At 36.2% G+C, this 16,627-nt stretch overlaps 2 protein-coding genes across 6 annotated transcripts in view; one reads left to right on the forward strand and one right to left on the reverse strand.

The window, feature by feature from the left end:
- Positions 1 to 307: 307 nt before the first annotated feature.
- Positions 308 to 1,364, reverse strand: LOC100576891. The gene is made up of 4 exons (XM_003250221.4): positions 1,325 to 1,364; positions 1,073 to 1,231; positions 543 to 974; positions 308 to 442 (listed from the first exon to the last, which is right to left on the reverse strand). Exons 1-4 carry the CDS (start codon positions 1,343 to 1,345, stop codon positions 377 to 379), a joined length of 678 nt encoding a protein of 225 aa, XP_003250269.4. The 5' UTR covers positions 1,346 to 1,364; the 3' UTR covers positions 308 to 376.
- A 1,876-nt stretch (positions 1,365 to 3,240) lies between these two features.
- LOC410604 (protein phosphatase PP2A 55 kDa regulatory subunit) overlaps positions 3,241 to 16,627 on the forward strand; it is a 29,513-nt gene continuing 16,126 nt past the window's right edge. For 4 of the 5 annotated variants that reach the window (XM_026445688.1, XM_394082.7, XM_026445690.1 and 1 more), the window contains exon 1: positions 3,241 to 3,749. The gene's annotated coding sequence lies outside the window, so the exon portion shown is untranslated. Of the gene's footprint in view, positions 3,754 to 16,627 lie in introns of all 5 variants that reach the window. The other variant, XM_006563479.3, reaches the window with a different exon arrangement.

Consider the following 16,627-nt stretch of genomic DNA (forward strand, 5'->3'; position numbering starts at 1 on the left):
AACATTTTTAAATAATATTTCTAAATTATTTCTATAATTTTTTAAACTTTTAAATTCACCCTAGAATCGAAAAATTTTTCGATTCTTTTATCTAATCTTAGTTCTTTCTATTCTCCGCTAGATGGTGCTCCAAGGTTCATTATATAATTATATAATGTATAACACAAATTGGATTTTTTACAAGAGATAAATCGATTACATACTGATAATTGAAAATTATTAACAGACAAGGCATAAAATAAATTTAATAAATAATAATAGAATTATTTATGCTTTTAATTTAACTTTTTTTTCATTATATATAATTTAAATATAAAAAATAAATTAATTATATTTCATAATGACATCGTATGATATAAATTTTAATTAATTTTCTTCACTTTCTTTGTTTAGAGATATCATGCAAATTGCGCACCATAACATCCGTAAAGAATATTTCTTTCTGTATTTAAAAAAGAATTTTTATTTATATTAATTATTTGCAAAAATCAATAATTTTATTAGTTTTTATTATAGTTATTTTTCTATAATTTTAACTATACCTTGGCAATCTGAATTATAAGTTTTTGTAGTTGTATAAATTTATCCTGAATATTTTTCGTGAATTGTTTTTTCTCAAAATTATTTTTAGATTCTACAAGTATTTTATTGTTTTTTAAAAATTCATATACTTTTACGGAATAATTTTTTAATGCAATCTTCAATCTTGCATATTTTGACAACTGAAGATTTACAAGGGATCCATTTATATTTAACATTCGTGAAATTAACATTTCCATATTTCCGAGTATATTCTTTAGATACATTATATTACGAAAATGATAAAATTGTTCTTTGAGAAGAAAATCTTCGTCCTCTATATATTCTATCTCATTCTCTTCATCTGTCTCTTCTTCATCTATGATACCATCAATATTGCTGTTATCGAACATATCTTTTAATTCCTCCATATTCTCCTTTAATTGTGTTTTACACTATATTTGAAAATTATATAACAACGATTATCATTTTTATTTAAAGAAAAATAATAAACTATTAATACAAATACATATATTTTTTATTTTGAACTTACACGTGAATAACGATCCATAAAATATAAGATTTTCTTATACTGATACGAATCTATTCTTAAACTATCAGACAACTTATTCATTCGAAATAAATAATTTTTCCCTTCTTTTATTAATTTTTCAACATCTTCAAGAAATTGTACTTTCTTTAATAGTAGCAACTATCGATATGAAACGAACCACAAACAAATTAATTGATCTCTAATATAAAAAAATCAATAAAAAAGTTTTTTCTAAATAAAGATTTTTCTTACCACATTTAATTTTCTTGTCATTTCAATAATTCAATGTAATAACTTTTATTAATATTTTTTAATTAATATTTTTTATTATTATTAATTATATTTAATATTTAATCTTGCATTATATGTAATTTGGATCAAAATATTTAAAATAAACAAAAATTAATTTCTTTATATATAAAGATATTTAGTACAAATAATAAAAATTATTTTGATCATTTACAAAATAAATGACAAATCATTATTGATCATTATTGATGAGTAAATTTTCTTAAAATATTTCATACACTATTCACAATTCAATAACCAATAGAATACACATATATCTCACATATATCTCTATCGACTGAAGAACATTAACTGAATTTTTGTTTACAATCCTGTAATGTGACACTAACTGTCGAACATGATAATTTAACCAATAATAAGACTACGTACAAAATTTTCGAACTGTTTTTACTATAAAAGATATTTAATTCTTTATTTAATCAATTATTTTTATATTTCTATAGGATTTTATATTTTTTTAGCAAAACATAAAATTTTTATCGTGTCAATTTAATATTAAGGACATTAAAATTTTTATGTCTCTAATAAGATTATTATCAATATTTAATTAATAATAATAATATTTTTTCAATAGATTCCGTTTATAATTTAATATAAATTAAAACTTGTATTTTTCTATCATAACATTTTCAATTTATTATTTATTATCAATTTAACTTGTGGCTATTATATTTTTCTTTTTTTCATATTATTTTTTATAGCACAAATAAATCGAAAACTATCGTAGCACTGTAAATATAGTTTTATTTCGTAAAAATATATTAATTATATATTATATTTTATATATATATATATATATTATAAAAAATTGTGATATGTATAAATTAAGAATCAAAATCTAAAAATTACGAAATTATAAATCATTATATTTAAAACTTATTTCTGATATCATCGACAGAAATCATTTATTTTTATTTGTTTTAAATTTCGTAACTACTTCATAATTGTTGCAATCTTCTATATACATACATATATATATAAAACAAATCACAGTAGAAAAGTCAATTTCCATTGAGTCTTTATAAAATTTTCTTTAATTAAATTTTAATAACATATACAATAATTTTTAATCACTTAATTTTTAATCATTTTTATAATATTTATATTATACATACAATATTATATATTAAATATATAATAATATTTAATATTGTTACAATTAGTTATTTATTTATTTTTATATTTATTTAATTTTTAACTTTTCATAATATCCTTTTAATTTTTATAATTATGAGATATAAGAATAGAACACTTAGATGATCAATAATTTAGGAATCTTAGTTTAAGAAAAAAAATTAAAATCTTTGGATTAACAATTTGGAAGATAAAAATTTGTTTATTTAAAGACATAAGTAACACTGATTTTATTTTGAAACCGGCATTTTGGAACATATAACATAAAGTTCTACAAGATGTCACATCTATCTCATCTATGATATAATTTCTAAATTTAAATCATAGAGGGCATATCAAAACGTCTGATTTTTTTGAACAATCGGTATTTCAGAATATAAAATTCACAAATTTATTTAATTTCATAAACCTTAAAAGTTTATTTTGTATTTCGTTTGTATCTCTATTTGTGCTAACATATTATAATATACAAATATTATGTGCATACATATTAATTAAATATTATTACGAAAGAGGATTTTATTATTGTTTTTGATTTTACCAACATTAATTCTTGAATCGAATATAATTGTTAAATTCATCGGTTTATTGTAGAGGGCATACGTATTTTAATTTTTTGCACAATCGGTATTTCAGAGCATGGGACGTAATGTTCCATAGGATGATAGATCTATTCTGTACCTCATCTGTGGAATAGGATCGTGTTAATAATCGGAATCGACATTGTGGGGCGCCTCGGTCAAGCAACTGTTGCACTCATCAAGAGGCTCGCTGCTTCCCGGTGTGTTCCTCGTCCCGAGCCGATGGCTCGAGGGACGACGGAGCGTTTCAGTAGTAAACACCAGTTGGCGTAAGACAGTGTCGGATGGCTGTCATCGTCCTGCGGTCGCTACCACGATACGTGATGTATGTACAATCAGACGGTGGTGTGCGTACGCTAGCCGCGTGTGTATCAATGTTCGTTTCTTAAGAGACTTGCACGGGTATTCGTGCATACAAACGTGCATGCGTGCATGCATGCGTGCGTACGGAAGCTTATTTGCCCTCGTGCTTTGAAGTAGTCGTGACGACGCGTTGTTATATACTTACTTGTGGCATTGCCCACTACGTTTATCGAAAGTGTACACCGTTATTACTTTTACATATTCAATTCAACGTTACACCTGTTCTCTCTGGTCCTGGTGTCGTTCACCGAGGTGTCTGGTTACCTCAACGTCACAACTTTCTGTCTATCGTAAGTAAGCATCAAATTTTCTAATATCCAATCGAAGCAATTTAAAAAGAGACATATTTTGGAATGTTTATTTGTTTTTATAATATTATATCGTGCGCACAATATACGACGTTATTCTAAAATAAACTTCTAATCAATCTCATTATTACGTGTTAAATATTCGATCTTCGGAACCGGAGATTAGAGCATTGCATTACACCGAAAGGAAATTCTCTCTAATTAAAGATTCTCTCGTATAGATAGTTGTTATATGAAATTGAATTTTAATATATAATCGTTCGACGATATTATCTATGAATCGATCTCAATTTCTCGGATCGTCGATCATTGGAAATGCGTTGTTAATTGTATTCACCGTTCACGGTGCCTCATTATTAGGTACTGTTGCATAAATATTGTCCTTTTTTTCTGGTGACGAAATCGATGAACCGTGCCAATGTATACTTCTTTCGATTTCAGTGTCGCACTTCTATAAATTTCGACATCATTCTATTTTCTCGTTCGATCAGATCTTTTTTTTTTAAAGTACATCGACGAAAAGTTTATTTTGCTATACAAATTTTAACGTAATTTCTTCTAATATCTCTCCGAAATAAGGCTAACACACAAAATTCGTGAACGTTAAAGATGCGCTTGCGCATCTTATACTTTCAGTTATCTGTCGCGCGGATAGACTAATCTTTGACTCCAAACACATCATTTTTAATTTCAATCATTGCGACTTTAAACTATTTCATTATTAAAATACGATAAACATGCAAATCGTTATCTTCTCAGACAATAACGATTTTAACAAGATAAGGAGGTATTCACGCTTGAAACATGAATGCGTTTTGCTGTCATGAACGACAATAAATCGTGCAAAAGGCTTACACTGCTCTTCTTTATATTCGAACAGAAAAATATTTTTCTGTCCGATGGCAATAACTTTAAATTTACCGCTCAAAATATATATCTCTTCTCCATATCTTGTTTTTAAACAGAATGTGTTCTTCGCTTATTAAATTTGTCAAGATTACGAGAGATATAACGATACGATACGACAATTTCTCAGAATATCATTCTTCCGTTGATTACTGCAAAAAGAAAAGAATTTATTCCAGAATTTAGCATAAAAACAATGTAATAACGAATTAAAACGAGTGATCGATTTCAATATGTCATATTCTATTCAGACGAAGGCGAAATGAAACGATAACGATTTTTAATTGATTAAACAAAATTTAAGATGTTTTCACGATTATATCGCTATTTAACATCGAACGTGTTAATCTAAAAACTTATGATCAATCATGTTTTTATATTAATTCGTATATATACGAGTTCATTTGTTTAAATTATATTTATTTTAAAAAAATCATTTTCCTTTCGGTCCATTGTTCGTCTTTTTTTCTATTTTTTTTTTCTGGGCGTGACGACCGGGTCGATTAGCATGCCTACGCGCGTGGATAATTTGTATCGATTTTACCTGGCAGAAAAAATGATTTCTCGCGTAACAAAGCATCGAATGGTTCAATGAACCGTTCCTTTCTCCGAGTATTCGCCGAGCGATCCTCGGCTTCGCGTATCATCGATTACACATTATTAAGCTGATTTGCATTGTGGAGTGTAGCTCCCAAGGCATCGAGGTTGCACTTGCATCGGTGCGTGCACGCATTTTATATTTAGTCCCCCTCTCCATACTACTTTGAAAGTTTTCTGTAACGTTTGGGAAACAAACAATCCGGCAATAGGTTGCTATAAATTGCAACGGCGAGCCTTCTCTCGTTTCAACACCTTTTGCATCCTGTTGCATGCATCCTGTTGCAATAAGGGTGCATATTAATCAGAAACGGGTTAACGGCGTGTCTCAGTGTGCAGCCGATCAGCAGTTCAATTGTCGAAAGCATCATGCGAGAAAAGAATATTGCCCTCCTTAAAAAATTATCCATTTCAAAATATTATCCAATAATAATCTTTTTATCATTTTTCTTATCCTCTTTCCTAGAATTAATTAATCGTTTAATGCATATTCACATTCATAATCCGAACGGATCATGGAAATGAGAATTATCCCCTTTTCCTTATCTAATCACATTCCCATTTTATAATTGTGTTATTATTTTACTTTCTCCTCCTCCTTCTCGATATTGACTTTTATTCCATTGCAATTGTCTGCCTATTTTTGCATCCGAATCGATTTAATAATCGTGTAATAATCGATGCGAGCTTCTTAACATTTTATCGCGGTGGATGAAAAGTTGAATGGAAAGAATATCGTAACAAAGGATGTCAGAGCAGATGTCGCAATTACACGATCTTGAGCACGAAGTTGTATGATACAACGAAAAGCCCGTCCGTTATTATTTATTTCGTCTCAACTCCAGCTGCGGCAATAATTGCCGATCGTTTAACGCTCGGATCAAGCATCGGGAAAACGGACACGCCGCGATCATTATCGAGAAATGAAATTGCGACTTCGCACGAACTACGCTCCTATATATACATATATATATATATACACGCTTTGTTCTCCTCGCCGAGCCCTCCTAAAAAGTCGCGCGCGACTTCGAAAGCGACAAGATATACCGGTCTGACGTCTGGTTTAAACCTTCTTCTCGTTTAGCCATCCCCGGGTGCTTTCCTCGCCGTTCGTGTTTGACCTACTACTCTCCTCGGAGATTCTCCCCGGTTCTTTGCTCCACTCGATCGATCGAACTTGTCTCCTCTTCGCGAGCTAATGGAAACAGGCGCCTCGGAAAATATTTAAAAATCCCGCGAAAATCTGAATTGTAATTTCGCCTTTTCAAATATTCTTCGATGAAAAATAACATTGCGCAACAATCGATCTTTAATATCGAGATCGAGATTGGTTTCATCAAGAAATTGAAATCGGCGAAGAATTGAAAATCACAAGTCACTTTCAACGCAATTTTCAATATATAATCCGTTCACGAGGAAATATGCGTTTGCAATTTTAAATTAAACACAATTTTCTATTCTTCGTTTGATTTTTACGTACACGTTCGACGTGTATTATAATTCTCTGCATTTCTCGTACGTAGGAAACACGGAATGGCCGTGAGCCAACGTGCCTTTTTTCCTCGGGCTGTAATTTTGTCCGTCGATGCGCTCCGAGATGCGCTCGCTCCCAATTTCGTGCATATATAAACTTCTTCTTCTCTCGAGAAGACAGACGGGGATGGAGTCGTCCTCACGACTCGAATGATTTTATCTACGGAAGACCCGTTTTTCCGAACGAATTCTCCGAGAGATGTTCGGTTCGTTGTCCTCCTCGTGACACGTCGATGACGCGTTTCGAACGAGGTTTCTCGAAGGCAGGTTTGGAATTGGAATTTCGCGATCCGTGCAAATATCCAGCTCTCGTTAGCATGGATTCGGCAAAGTCGAATTATTCGCGACTTAGAATTCCGTTCCAACGGTTCTCCATTCAAGCGGCGATAAATGGGTCGACACGTGGGAAGTTGGAAAATAGGAATCTATAAGCTCTCTCTTTCTATAAGCATGTTACACACAGTCGTGTCCAACTTCTCGCGAGTGTAAATATTACGTACGCTTCTGGCCGCTTTAATCTCCTTTAACGCACTTCAACTTACGAAGAGGAGGCATTTATTCTTATATACGTATTTACGGACCTGTCCAGTAGTTTAATCGATGAGACAAACGAAACAATTTTCACCGTACTGAAAAGTTTCCTCCCCTCCCGTCGAAGAAATAGAAATCTTCCATTATCGAGGGCTCTTTATCTTTCCTTTCGTTTCTCTTCCCTATTTTTCTTTTTTTTTTTATTTCATTTCGTTTCACATTTCTTTCGATTCTCGAGCAACGAAGGCGTCGATTTTTACTTTATAACATCGCACCTGAGCTTCGTTAAATTTTGCAAACCCTTACGTCTCCTCGCGACACACCGCCATTCATCCCAATCGGTTCTAATCGGTCTATCGATCGCGCCACGGAATTAGTCCTCTCTCGATACAACAGTCGAGTTGTTGTTCGCGTACGGGAGAGAAGAAGGGTTGGTGCATGAAACAACGAAAGCATCGATTCGAGCGGAGGGGGAGGGGGGAGGATAGATTATTACGCGATGATAAAAATTGCAATTACGCTAATTGGCTTCGAAATATCGGGATATACGTAAGTAAAGAGAGAGAGAGAGAGAGAGAGAGAGATGTTATTTTCCGAATACAACTCTTCTAGAAGAAGATCGCGAAAGTTTTTTTCCAGTTCCACTTCGTTAATAAGTTTCAAGTTTAAGTAAAAAAAAAAAATCTACGAATCGTTTTGTTTCTTCAAACGAGACTTTGTACGTAACGCAATCACGAGCCAATTTTTTTCCTTTACATCGATGTTTCGAGGAGCGTCTTATTATCTTTTCATCTCCTTCCTTGAAACATCGTTTCTTTTCGATTGAAGAACAAACTTTCAATCTTGAAGATTGAATTATTTCGATAATAAAAATTTGAGAATTATTAAATTGATCAATTACGAACAATCATTGAAATTATTATTTTCTAAGATTGATTGCAAAGACGGGCGAGTAACGAGAGCGAAGAGCAGGAGGACAAGACGTTGTCTCTTTTCGTTTATTTGTTCATTGACAAACGAACGAGGGGAGAGACAAGGCGAACCTGTGACGAGTGCACGCGCTCGAGGAAAGAGCGCGAAGTCGGCCTTTCACCTTGAAACAACATAGCCCGAAATAACCCAACATTCTCTATTTTCGGGCAACCTCTTCTCCTCGAGTACGCTCCGACGCATCCCTCGAACGGCGTTCCATGCGCTTACGTGACACCCGTGTGTCATGCGCGGATAGATGAAAAATAAACGGCGTTTAGCAGATAATCGGGACGCAAATCGTTCGGTTCTTACTCATTTGCCCGTGGAAAACGGCACGGGACACGTCCCGGTTATCTCGCCTCCGTATCCGATCTTATCTCACTCGCGTGACACATTTTTATTTAGATTCGAAGGAGATCGAGAATTTCGCGATCTATTTGTAACAATTTTGGAGAAATAATATCTATAATTATTATTCTATAGTAAATCGGTGTCTTCATTTATAGAACACATGGATCGTAATTTAATTTTTAACTGGAAAGAAATAGGAAAAAGTGAACAAATATTATTTATTGTGAATCAAACATTTGCGCTATTTATTTGAAACATAATAGTAAAAATAATAATTATTTTCATATTTAAAAATTGTAAAAAGAAGTAGATCTCTTTCTCTTTCTTATTCCTCGATCGACTCCTTTATAAATAAATTTCACTTTTTTTTTCCATTTTCTGGAATTCGAAGAGCTTAGAGAGAAAGTCGCGATAAAATGGAAATTTCATTTGAATGGGATAAATATCTTTCCATTTGCGTAAATCTCGCTTTCTTCAAACAAACGGGACCAACTTTCCTTCAAAAGTAAATAAATTTCACGCGATATATTTTTCGTTCCGGAGCCGAGCCGTATCGGAATAATTATTTTCGGTACAATTAAGATAGATAACGAATAAGAAGAAGAAGAAGAAGAAGAAGAATTTAAGTCTTTATCGACTGGCGGGATAGTAATTATTATGGTGAAAACGAGGGATATGAAGGAGGGGGGGCCGTGGGGGTTTTGAACAATGCGTGCGCCACCGGCACAATTTCCGCGATGAGGGCAACTCACAATGGCAACGAATTTACGGATCGTTGAAACTCGGAGACGCGCGAAATTTTCACGATATTTTTCTCTCCTGCGAGCGCAACGCTCCTTGCCGCCAACAAGCCTTTGATCCATTTCCCCGAGACGAGAAATAATTTTCGCCTTTTTTCGCGAAAGCAGTGTCGATACGATCGAAACGAAACTCTAATTCTATCTTCTATATACGAAGAAATAAAAATTGTAACATACGTTCGTCGCTCATGAACGGAGAACACGGGTGGATACGATCTTGTTTCAATTCGAGACACGCAAAAATCAGCGAGTTTTTTTTCCCCTTTTTCATTGGCCAAGGACTTTTTAAAGGCAAGGACGTTCCACTCGAAAAAAAAGAGAATGAAAAAAGAACGTACGCCGCTCGAGAAAAGAGAAAAAGAGAGATTAATAACAAGCGGGTATTAAATGCTTGGGACGATGATCAAAATCATTCCCAATTTTCTTAAATTAACAATCGCGTGTAACAAGAGTGAGACAATTTTTCTATTTTTACACTTTGTCTCATTCCCGATGAATCGATCCAACTTCCAACTCTCCTAATAACGATCTAAAAATATTATTGAAATTTGACCACCAAATTCACGGGAAATTCGTTTTAGAAAAACGTTCCTTTCGTTATTAACTCTCTCAAAAATACGTTGACACGAGGACGCGTAATAAAGCTTGTCCCGGAGTGTGTTTATTTACGAAGAAATTCGAAGAAACATTCTTTTCGCTTCGTTTCTTGCTCGTTTCGCGAGTCAAGGATCATCGATCCATTTCGAGAGGAAGAGTGGGAGCGTGAAATGAGTGTAGAGAGAGAGAGAGAGAGAGATTCGCCAGGCTCCGAGCGAGAGAAAGGGGAGCGAGACGAGGGGAACGAGGTATTTGGCGTAAAAGCCTTCGTTTGTAAATTGTAACGAGGATGTGGGCAACGACGTTTCTCCCCTCATTTTTTCGCGATAGCTTGATACAAGCAGTTGCATCTAAACAAGTACACGCGCAACTCCCGGCTTTTCATTCTCCCGGAACATTACTTTTAATCTCCTCTTTTGCACGATTCTCGCGTATCACGTGCCCGAGCATCTTTTTGGACGCATCATCGTCGAGTCCCGTTCTTCTATCGCGTACCAGAATCGAATGGTGTCATTCACGAATCATTAATTTCAATTTTGTTAAAGAAGTTTTGTAAAAGTTTCTCGAAGAATTGTTCTTTTCGAAGCGGACGAGGAAAAATTATTCAGCGAGCCAACGAAAGCGAAAGTTCTTCCCGTACTTTTTTCGGTAAAAGTATACTTTTGAAAGAGTTCATTTTCTAAATCGATGTCTAGATTCTACCAAACAATTTCTCGATGATGTCAAGGATAATGGTTATTAAATGAAATCAATATACTTCTACACACATGATAGAGAATGTGCGTGTCGATGAAAAAAAGGAAGGTTTCAGTATCATCATGCGATATTACACATTGTAAAAAGAATAAAACAAAAAAGGGAAAACTACGTCAGCTAAATAATACTTTTATCTCTTATTTTTAAAATTTCAACGTCGAATCGTGCATCTTCTTCGTGCGTCTCTCGGTTCCTATTCCGAATGCATTTTGCAAACTATACACAAATATACGGTGTGCATACGATACGATTGTTGTAATTCACGGCACGGAATACAAAGTTTTTCAATTCACCGACAAATGCCTCCTAAACAATTTAAGACTCGATAGACCATAGGTCTTGGGACCTTGGTACCAATTGCTTCGTACAAATTCCAATTGTGTTACTTCTAAATCTACCTATTGCCGGCCTTGCGATCGTTCCTCGAAGTCTTCATTAACCGTAACCCTAGAATCATAGCACGTGCTCTCTATTGCCAACTGCAGGAAACGGATAGGACACAGTGTGTTCGAATCTCTCTCTCTCTTCCCATCGTCCTCGCCTCGTGAGACGCGTTTACCTTACGTTTAAGGCCACGTGTTTTTAATTTCGAGCTTTGATAATCTAAACACGATCTACCGTTTTCATTGCACGCGCATGGCTGCTACTCGTTGCGCAATCGGGGTGCAAATGAGCCGCTCAAATGGCGGTAAATACGGGCTTAAACCTAGACAAAGAGAGAGAGAGACTCCCTGTTTACCATGATAAACCAATTTGTTGATAAACCGTGCGCGCGTTATTTCGTAACGTAAAGTTTCTAAACGTGTACGTACACGAGCAGTTGATTTTTTAATCGGTGACTTTACTTAACCCGTGCTAAAAACCTACTTACGATATCGTAATGAAAAGGATGGAACGAATCAGGGTTAATCATCGGGAAGTTGAAACGTTTTGTTCGAAAGATCGAGCGGTTTCAAATAGATGGAAAGGGGAGGGTGAAATTTATACACACGATACGTGATCTTTCTCCAACGAAAATATTTATCGTGTGACGTCACGCGTTACACGCCCCGTCCAACGAAACACGTATCTCGATCGATTTCGGAAGCTCCTTCGGTGGACGAGTCGAAAGTTGTAGTAGGCTGTAATTAGAAAAACGTGAGAAGCCTTATCGAGGAAGGCATCGCCTGAGATGATGACTCGCCGCGTGGAATAAAAAGAAGAAACAAAAATTATTTATTTCGATTCTCGACGCCACGCACTGTTTCCAATTAATTCTATTAAACGAATTCGCGTTCGCTCTCCTTGACCCATCTCGAAAGCGCGCACCTTCCAGATGGGTTTCACCCTACTCGAACGCACTTTCCGCGAACAGAGAAGCCGATGCATTACCTCAAAGGCGACCTGGTTACAAAAGCTCCGGGTATCGAGGAGCCAACGATCCCGGAGATATTACTATGGAAACGACACGATAGTCGATAGAAGGTGACAGCGTTTCAGAGATGCGCCTGCTTACCGCGTTTACGTGTAATTTATATACCGCGGTGAATTATTTCTTCCGCATCGATTCTGCGCCGATTCTGTGAATCTTCGACGAACTTTATGGAATAACAATTTGGATATGGAAGAAGATAAAGATCAGACACTTTTAATGATTAAAGTATTCGAGAGATTAGAATTAAAAATTAAAGAATTTTTTTCAAGCGATCGTGCATTATTACATCCGTGAAAAGAAAATTGTACATGTTGCAAGGAATAAATTTGAATTTGAATAACTCGGAATAATAATCGGAAATTGATTTGTTATTGCGTTGTATTTAGAGATACAATTACGCACGACATCAATTAATCGTGAAAAAGAAAAAAAAAAAAAATCACGCGTCAGAAACGTGAACGTTTCTCCTCCGCAGCTCAATCAACGCTTGAACCAGTGTGTTTGCACTGATTTCGCGCTTATTAATTCACGGCCCCGACCGTTTCGCCGAGAGTAAACTTCATTATTTCGTCCGGATAGATGGACGGATAGCTGGACGGATAGTTTCGAGGAGGACAGCCGGCCGAGAGTTGGTCGGTTCAACACTGGTCTATAATATTTAACGTGTACATGTTGGATTTGATTTAGCGCGCAAGTGGCGTCTAATTGAGCAATTGCGCAATCTACGTTGCCTTTTAGCGCAATCATTGAAAGCCAGTTTCAACCGCTTATCAAAGATGAACAGGAATGGGACAAATCGAGCACGACCAAGGAAGACGGACGAGCGAGCGAGTCTCTTTATGATGCATCTATCCCGTTTAAACCGTTTCACGGCTTTAGAACGAGCACTTTAGACTGGAGGAAAAGCTTCGTCACATTGGCCGTCCATTCTGGACGCGCGTGGAAACCAAAATCTTTATTCCTCACCGATTCATAAAAATCGAGACCGAGTCACGGTAAAAAAATAAATAAATAATAAAAAAGACAAATCAAACAGGAATGAATGGGCTTTGGAAAAATTGAGGCTTTCTCTCCCTCTCTCGTTTAACGCATCTCCATTGTAGTCGTCGTCGGGCTATTTTATTATTCAGAATTTGGATGAAACGAAAACGGAAACGAAAAAGGTTATATATATAAAATTTAAATTAAACCTAGGCAGATTCTTTACAAAAATCGGATTTATCAAAGCGAAGATAAAGCGGCTCTTTTATCCCTCCGAGCTTTCGGCCCAATTTTCCAAACTGGAAAATTCTTTATAAGAAAAATTCTCCTCCGTTGTTCTTTCTTTCTCTCTCTCTTTCTCCCTTGTTGTTATTCTTGTATAAATGTGGCAGCAGCAATCGGCTTAACCGATTAAGCGTCGAAGAAGAGGAGATAATAATTGCACGTGCATCAACGTGGCGCGAGCCACGTTGCGTTTCTTTGGCACGCGGTTTCGCGAGTCAATAAAGCCACGACCTATTGATCCGAAAGGTCCTCCTCTTGTCTCTCTCTCTCTCTTTCTCTACGAGCTGTCGGTTCTGTCGAAGGCGAGTTGGCGTGTAGGCTGAAGACAGACACACCTTCAGACTTGGGGGTGGTTAGAAATCCGTGGAAAGCTGGCAAAAATTGCATCGATTCCTCTCAACGGGTTGTACTATTTTCTCGACCTTGGTCTCTTCTCGAGCCTGCACGCTAATCACCTTGGTAACATCAAAAATGACCAGATGTTCCGATCCCCTCCTCTTTAAGCCTTTACCTTTAGCTACGATCCACCTGTTATTTCGCCTTATTTCGCAACCGACATTTCCACATCCTGTTCGCGAGGAGTGTTGTTGCTTGAGAGACGGCTTGATATTTCTCGTAACGAGATTAGGATCGGTAATCCTTTGTTGCGCTCCCGTGTTTGGCAACGCGTTGAAAGTATCCTTTGTTCCGCGTCAATGTATCGGGTGTCCGGAAACAGCGGATAAAAAGTGTTCCAATTATGATACATTGAATATTAATCGTAATAAATTTTACTAATAGGATACTCTAATAGAATTCCAATTTTTAATTACAATCCTAAAAAAGCTTGCGAAGGAAATTAGATTAGGCTTATTACGTGAACATCCTAATTATACGAACACAGTTTTTTTCTTTTTACTTTAGCAAATTACTCTAGCAAATTAAATTGTCAATAACTCGATAAACAAGTCTCTCGGCCGAGAACTTTTTCTTAACGTTCAATTCCCACGTTCGTTTCAATATCGAAGGATCATCCTTTCGATTTTTCGAATTCGAGCCGCTTTCCTTAAAGGAGAATTGTACACAATTATATCACTTTCTTATTGTTCCCTCTCTCTCTCTCTCTCTCTCTCCTTAAGAAACGATATCGTTTCGTCGATCTCTGAACGAGTGACAGTGAAACAGGTAGGCTGGTCAGGATATGAGAAATGTTACGTTTGAATTTAAAAAACGGAGATCTCGAAGCGTTCGGGTGAACGAACCGGAAATTGCCGAGGCTTAAGAAAGATCGTGAACGGGTTTACAAAGGTGTTCACGGGACGTGGAACGTTTCCTCGAGATTCAAAAAAGAGATACTTAAAGGAGAACGAATGTGAATAACGTTAATCGAATTCTCGATGCTAGACTGCTGTTTCGTTAACTTTCCTCTTCGATCCGAATTAAACCACGACAATTCGGAAGAGACAACAAGTTGAAACTAATTTCCACGCCGTCGAAAACAATGCAAGAACTTCGCACGAATCAAATCTTTTGGGATGCGCATCTTCGATTGATGATACAACGTCTCTCAGATGCGACGATCGATTAATTATAAATTACTGGCTCTCGTGGATAGAAGCTCGTTTTGGATGTTCGTTTTCGATTGTGAAACGATTTATAGATTAGATTTATTATAAATTTCTCCTTCGAAGTTGAATAATTAACGGACGGGACGAACGATTCGTCCGATTCCGATTTTTATCGGAAATTTGTATCGGTTTAAAATTATCAGATATACGATTTATCACACCTGTCGAGAAACTCGTGTAACGTTGCAAGCACAGTTGATCGCCGAAATCGTCTAACCGTGGCAAATTTCTGGCCTTTCGAGCCGGTTAACGGGCCGATGATCACGAAAATCGCCTCGGTGCTCTGCGTTGCTCCAACTATAAACGTGCTGCCTCCTCCGCTTTTCTAAAACATTATCCCCAATACGATGCGCGTGATTAACGCGGGAAATGTAACGTTTGGAAAATTACCTTTCCTCTTCGTGTATCGGAATAATAAATAAATATTTTTATCTTTACATCGAAAGAGTCATCGATCGTGCACGCACAGTATTTTTTTCGTAATCGCAGAGAGCTCTTTTTCTTTTTCTTCTCTTTTTTCTTTTTTTCTATCTCGCTAATTTAATGCATGTCGTACGATGCATGAGTTGTGTGTTACCTGCGTACACTATTCGCGAAGTATCTGGGTCAGAAGCGTGCTTGGTAATTGGCAGCAGACTAATTCTCTTACAATTAGTTCGTTGACAGTGTGAAAGAGTGTCTGGTATATAAAGTAATACTTATATATATATATACGTACAACTTCACTTTACTTTGCTCGTTACCTTAAAAGTTTCATCAACTTTTCTACTTCTATTGTATCAAATTACAGAGCAACTTAAGACCATTACCGCACACTATGAAATATAGCGTGGCGGCGCAAATAGCGCGGATTATACACACGGCGCATGCGTCTCTTACAAAAGATCCTATCCCGGAGAAACGTATCCTTCGACTATACACAACGTCTACATTGTATGTATATTAAAATTACATATACGAATTCGCTTAAGCTCAATAGCCTTGAGCGCGCGCAATTTTCCATCCACAGTTGTAATTCCCTACAGTTTCGAGCCGAGTCAACGTACAATTTTAAACGATCCTTAACGAGATCAAATAATGCACGAGTTCGCCTGTACTCTTCTCAACCGTTAAGATTAAACTAAACCATTCTCAAAATATCTAAATTGTTTCGAATTGTACACAAAGGCGAAGGCAAGATCGTCGAAGACCGGGGATATCAGGACGATTCGGCCCAATTACGGGACGATGAATTATCGAAATAGTGAACGTGCCACTGGGAGGAGGATCGTGCCGAGAAAACTATGCGGTGAATATATACACGGTGAATCGAGATATCGTTATTTCGAGCGTCCCTACTTCGATCCGTATCCAATATGGATATGAAAATTTTCGAAACTGTTATCACCGAATATTTATATAGCCACGGTTACAGAAACGGTGGCAGACGGTGCTCGAGCGCAGTGGTGGAAGACCCACCACTCGAATTATCTAGGCCACCGGCTTGTAGAGCAACTGGCAGCAGAGTCGAGCCTCTTACTTCGCTGACAG

Source organism: Apis mellifera, linkage group LG15 (genome assembly GCF_003254395.2).
Source record: "Apis mellifera strain DH4 linkage group LG15, Amel_HAv3.1, whole genome shotgun sequence".
Lineage (NCBI taxonomy): Eukaryota > Metazoa > Arthropoda > Insecta > Hymenoptera > Apidae > Apis > Apis mellifera.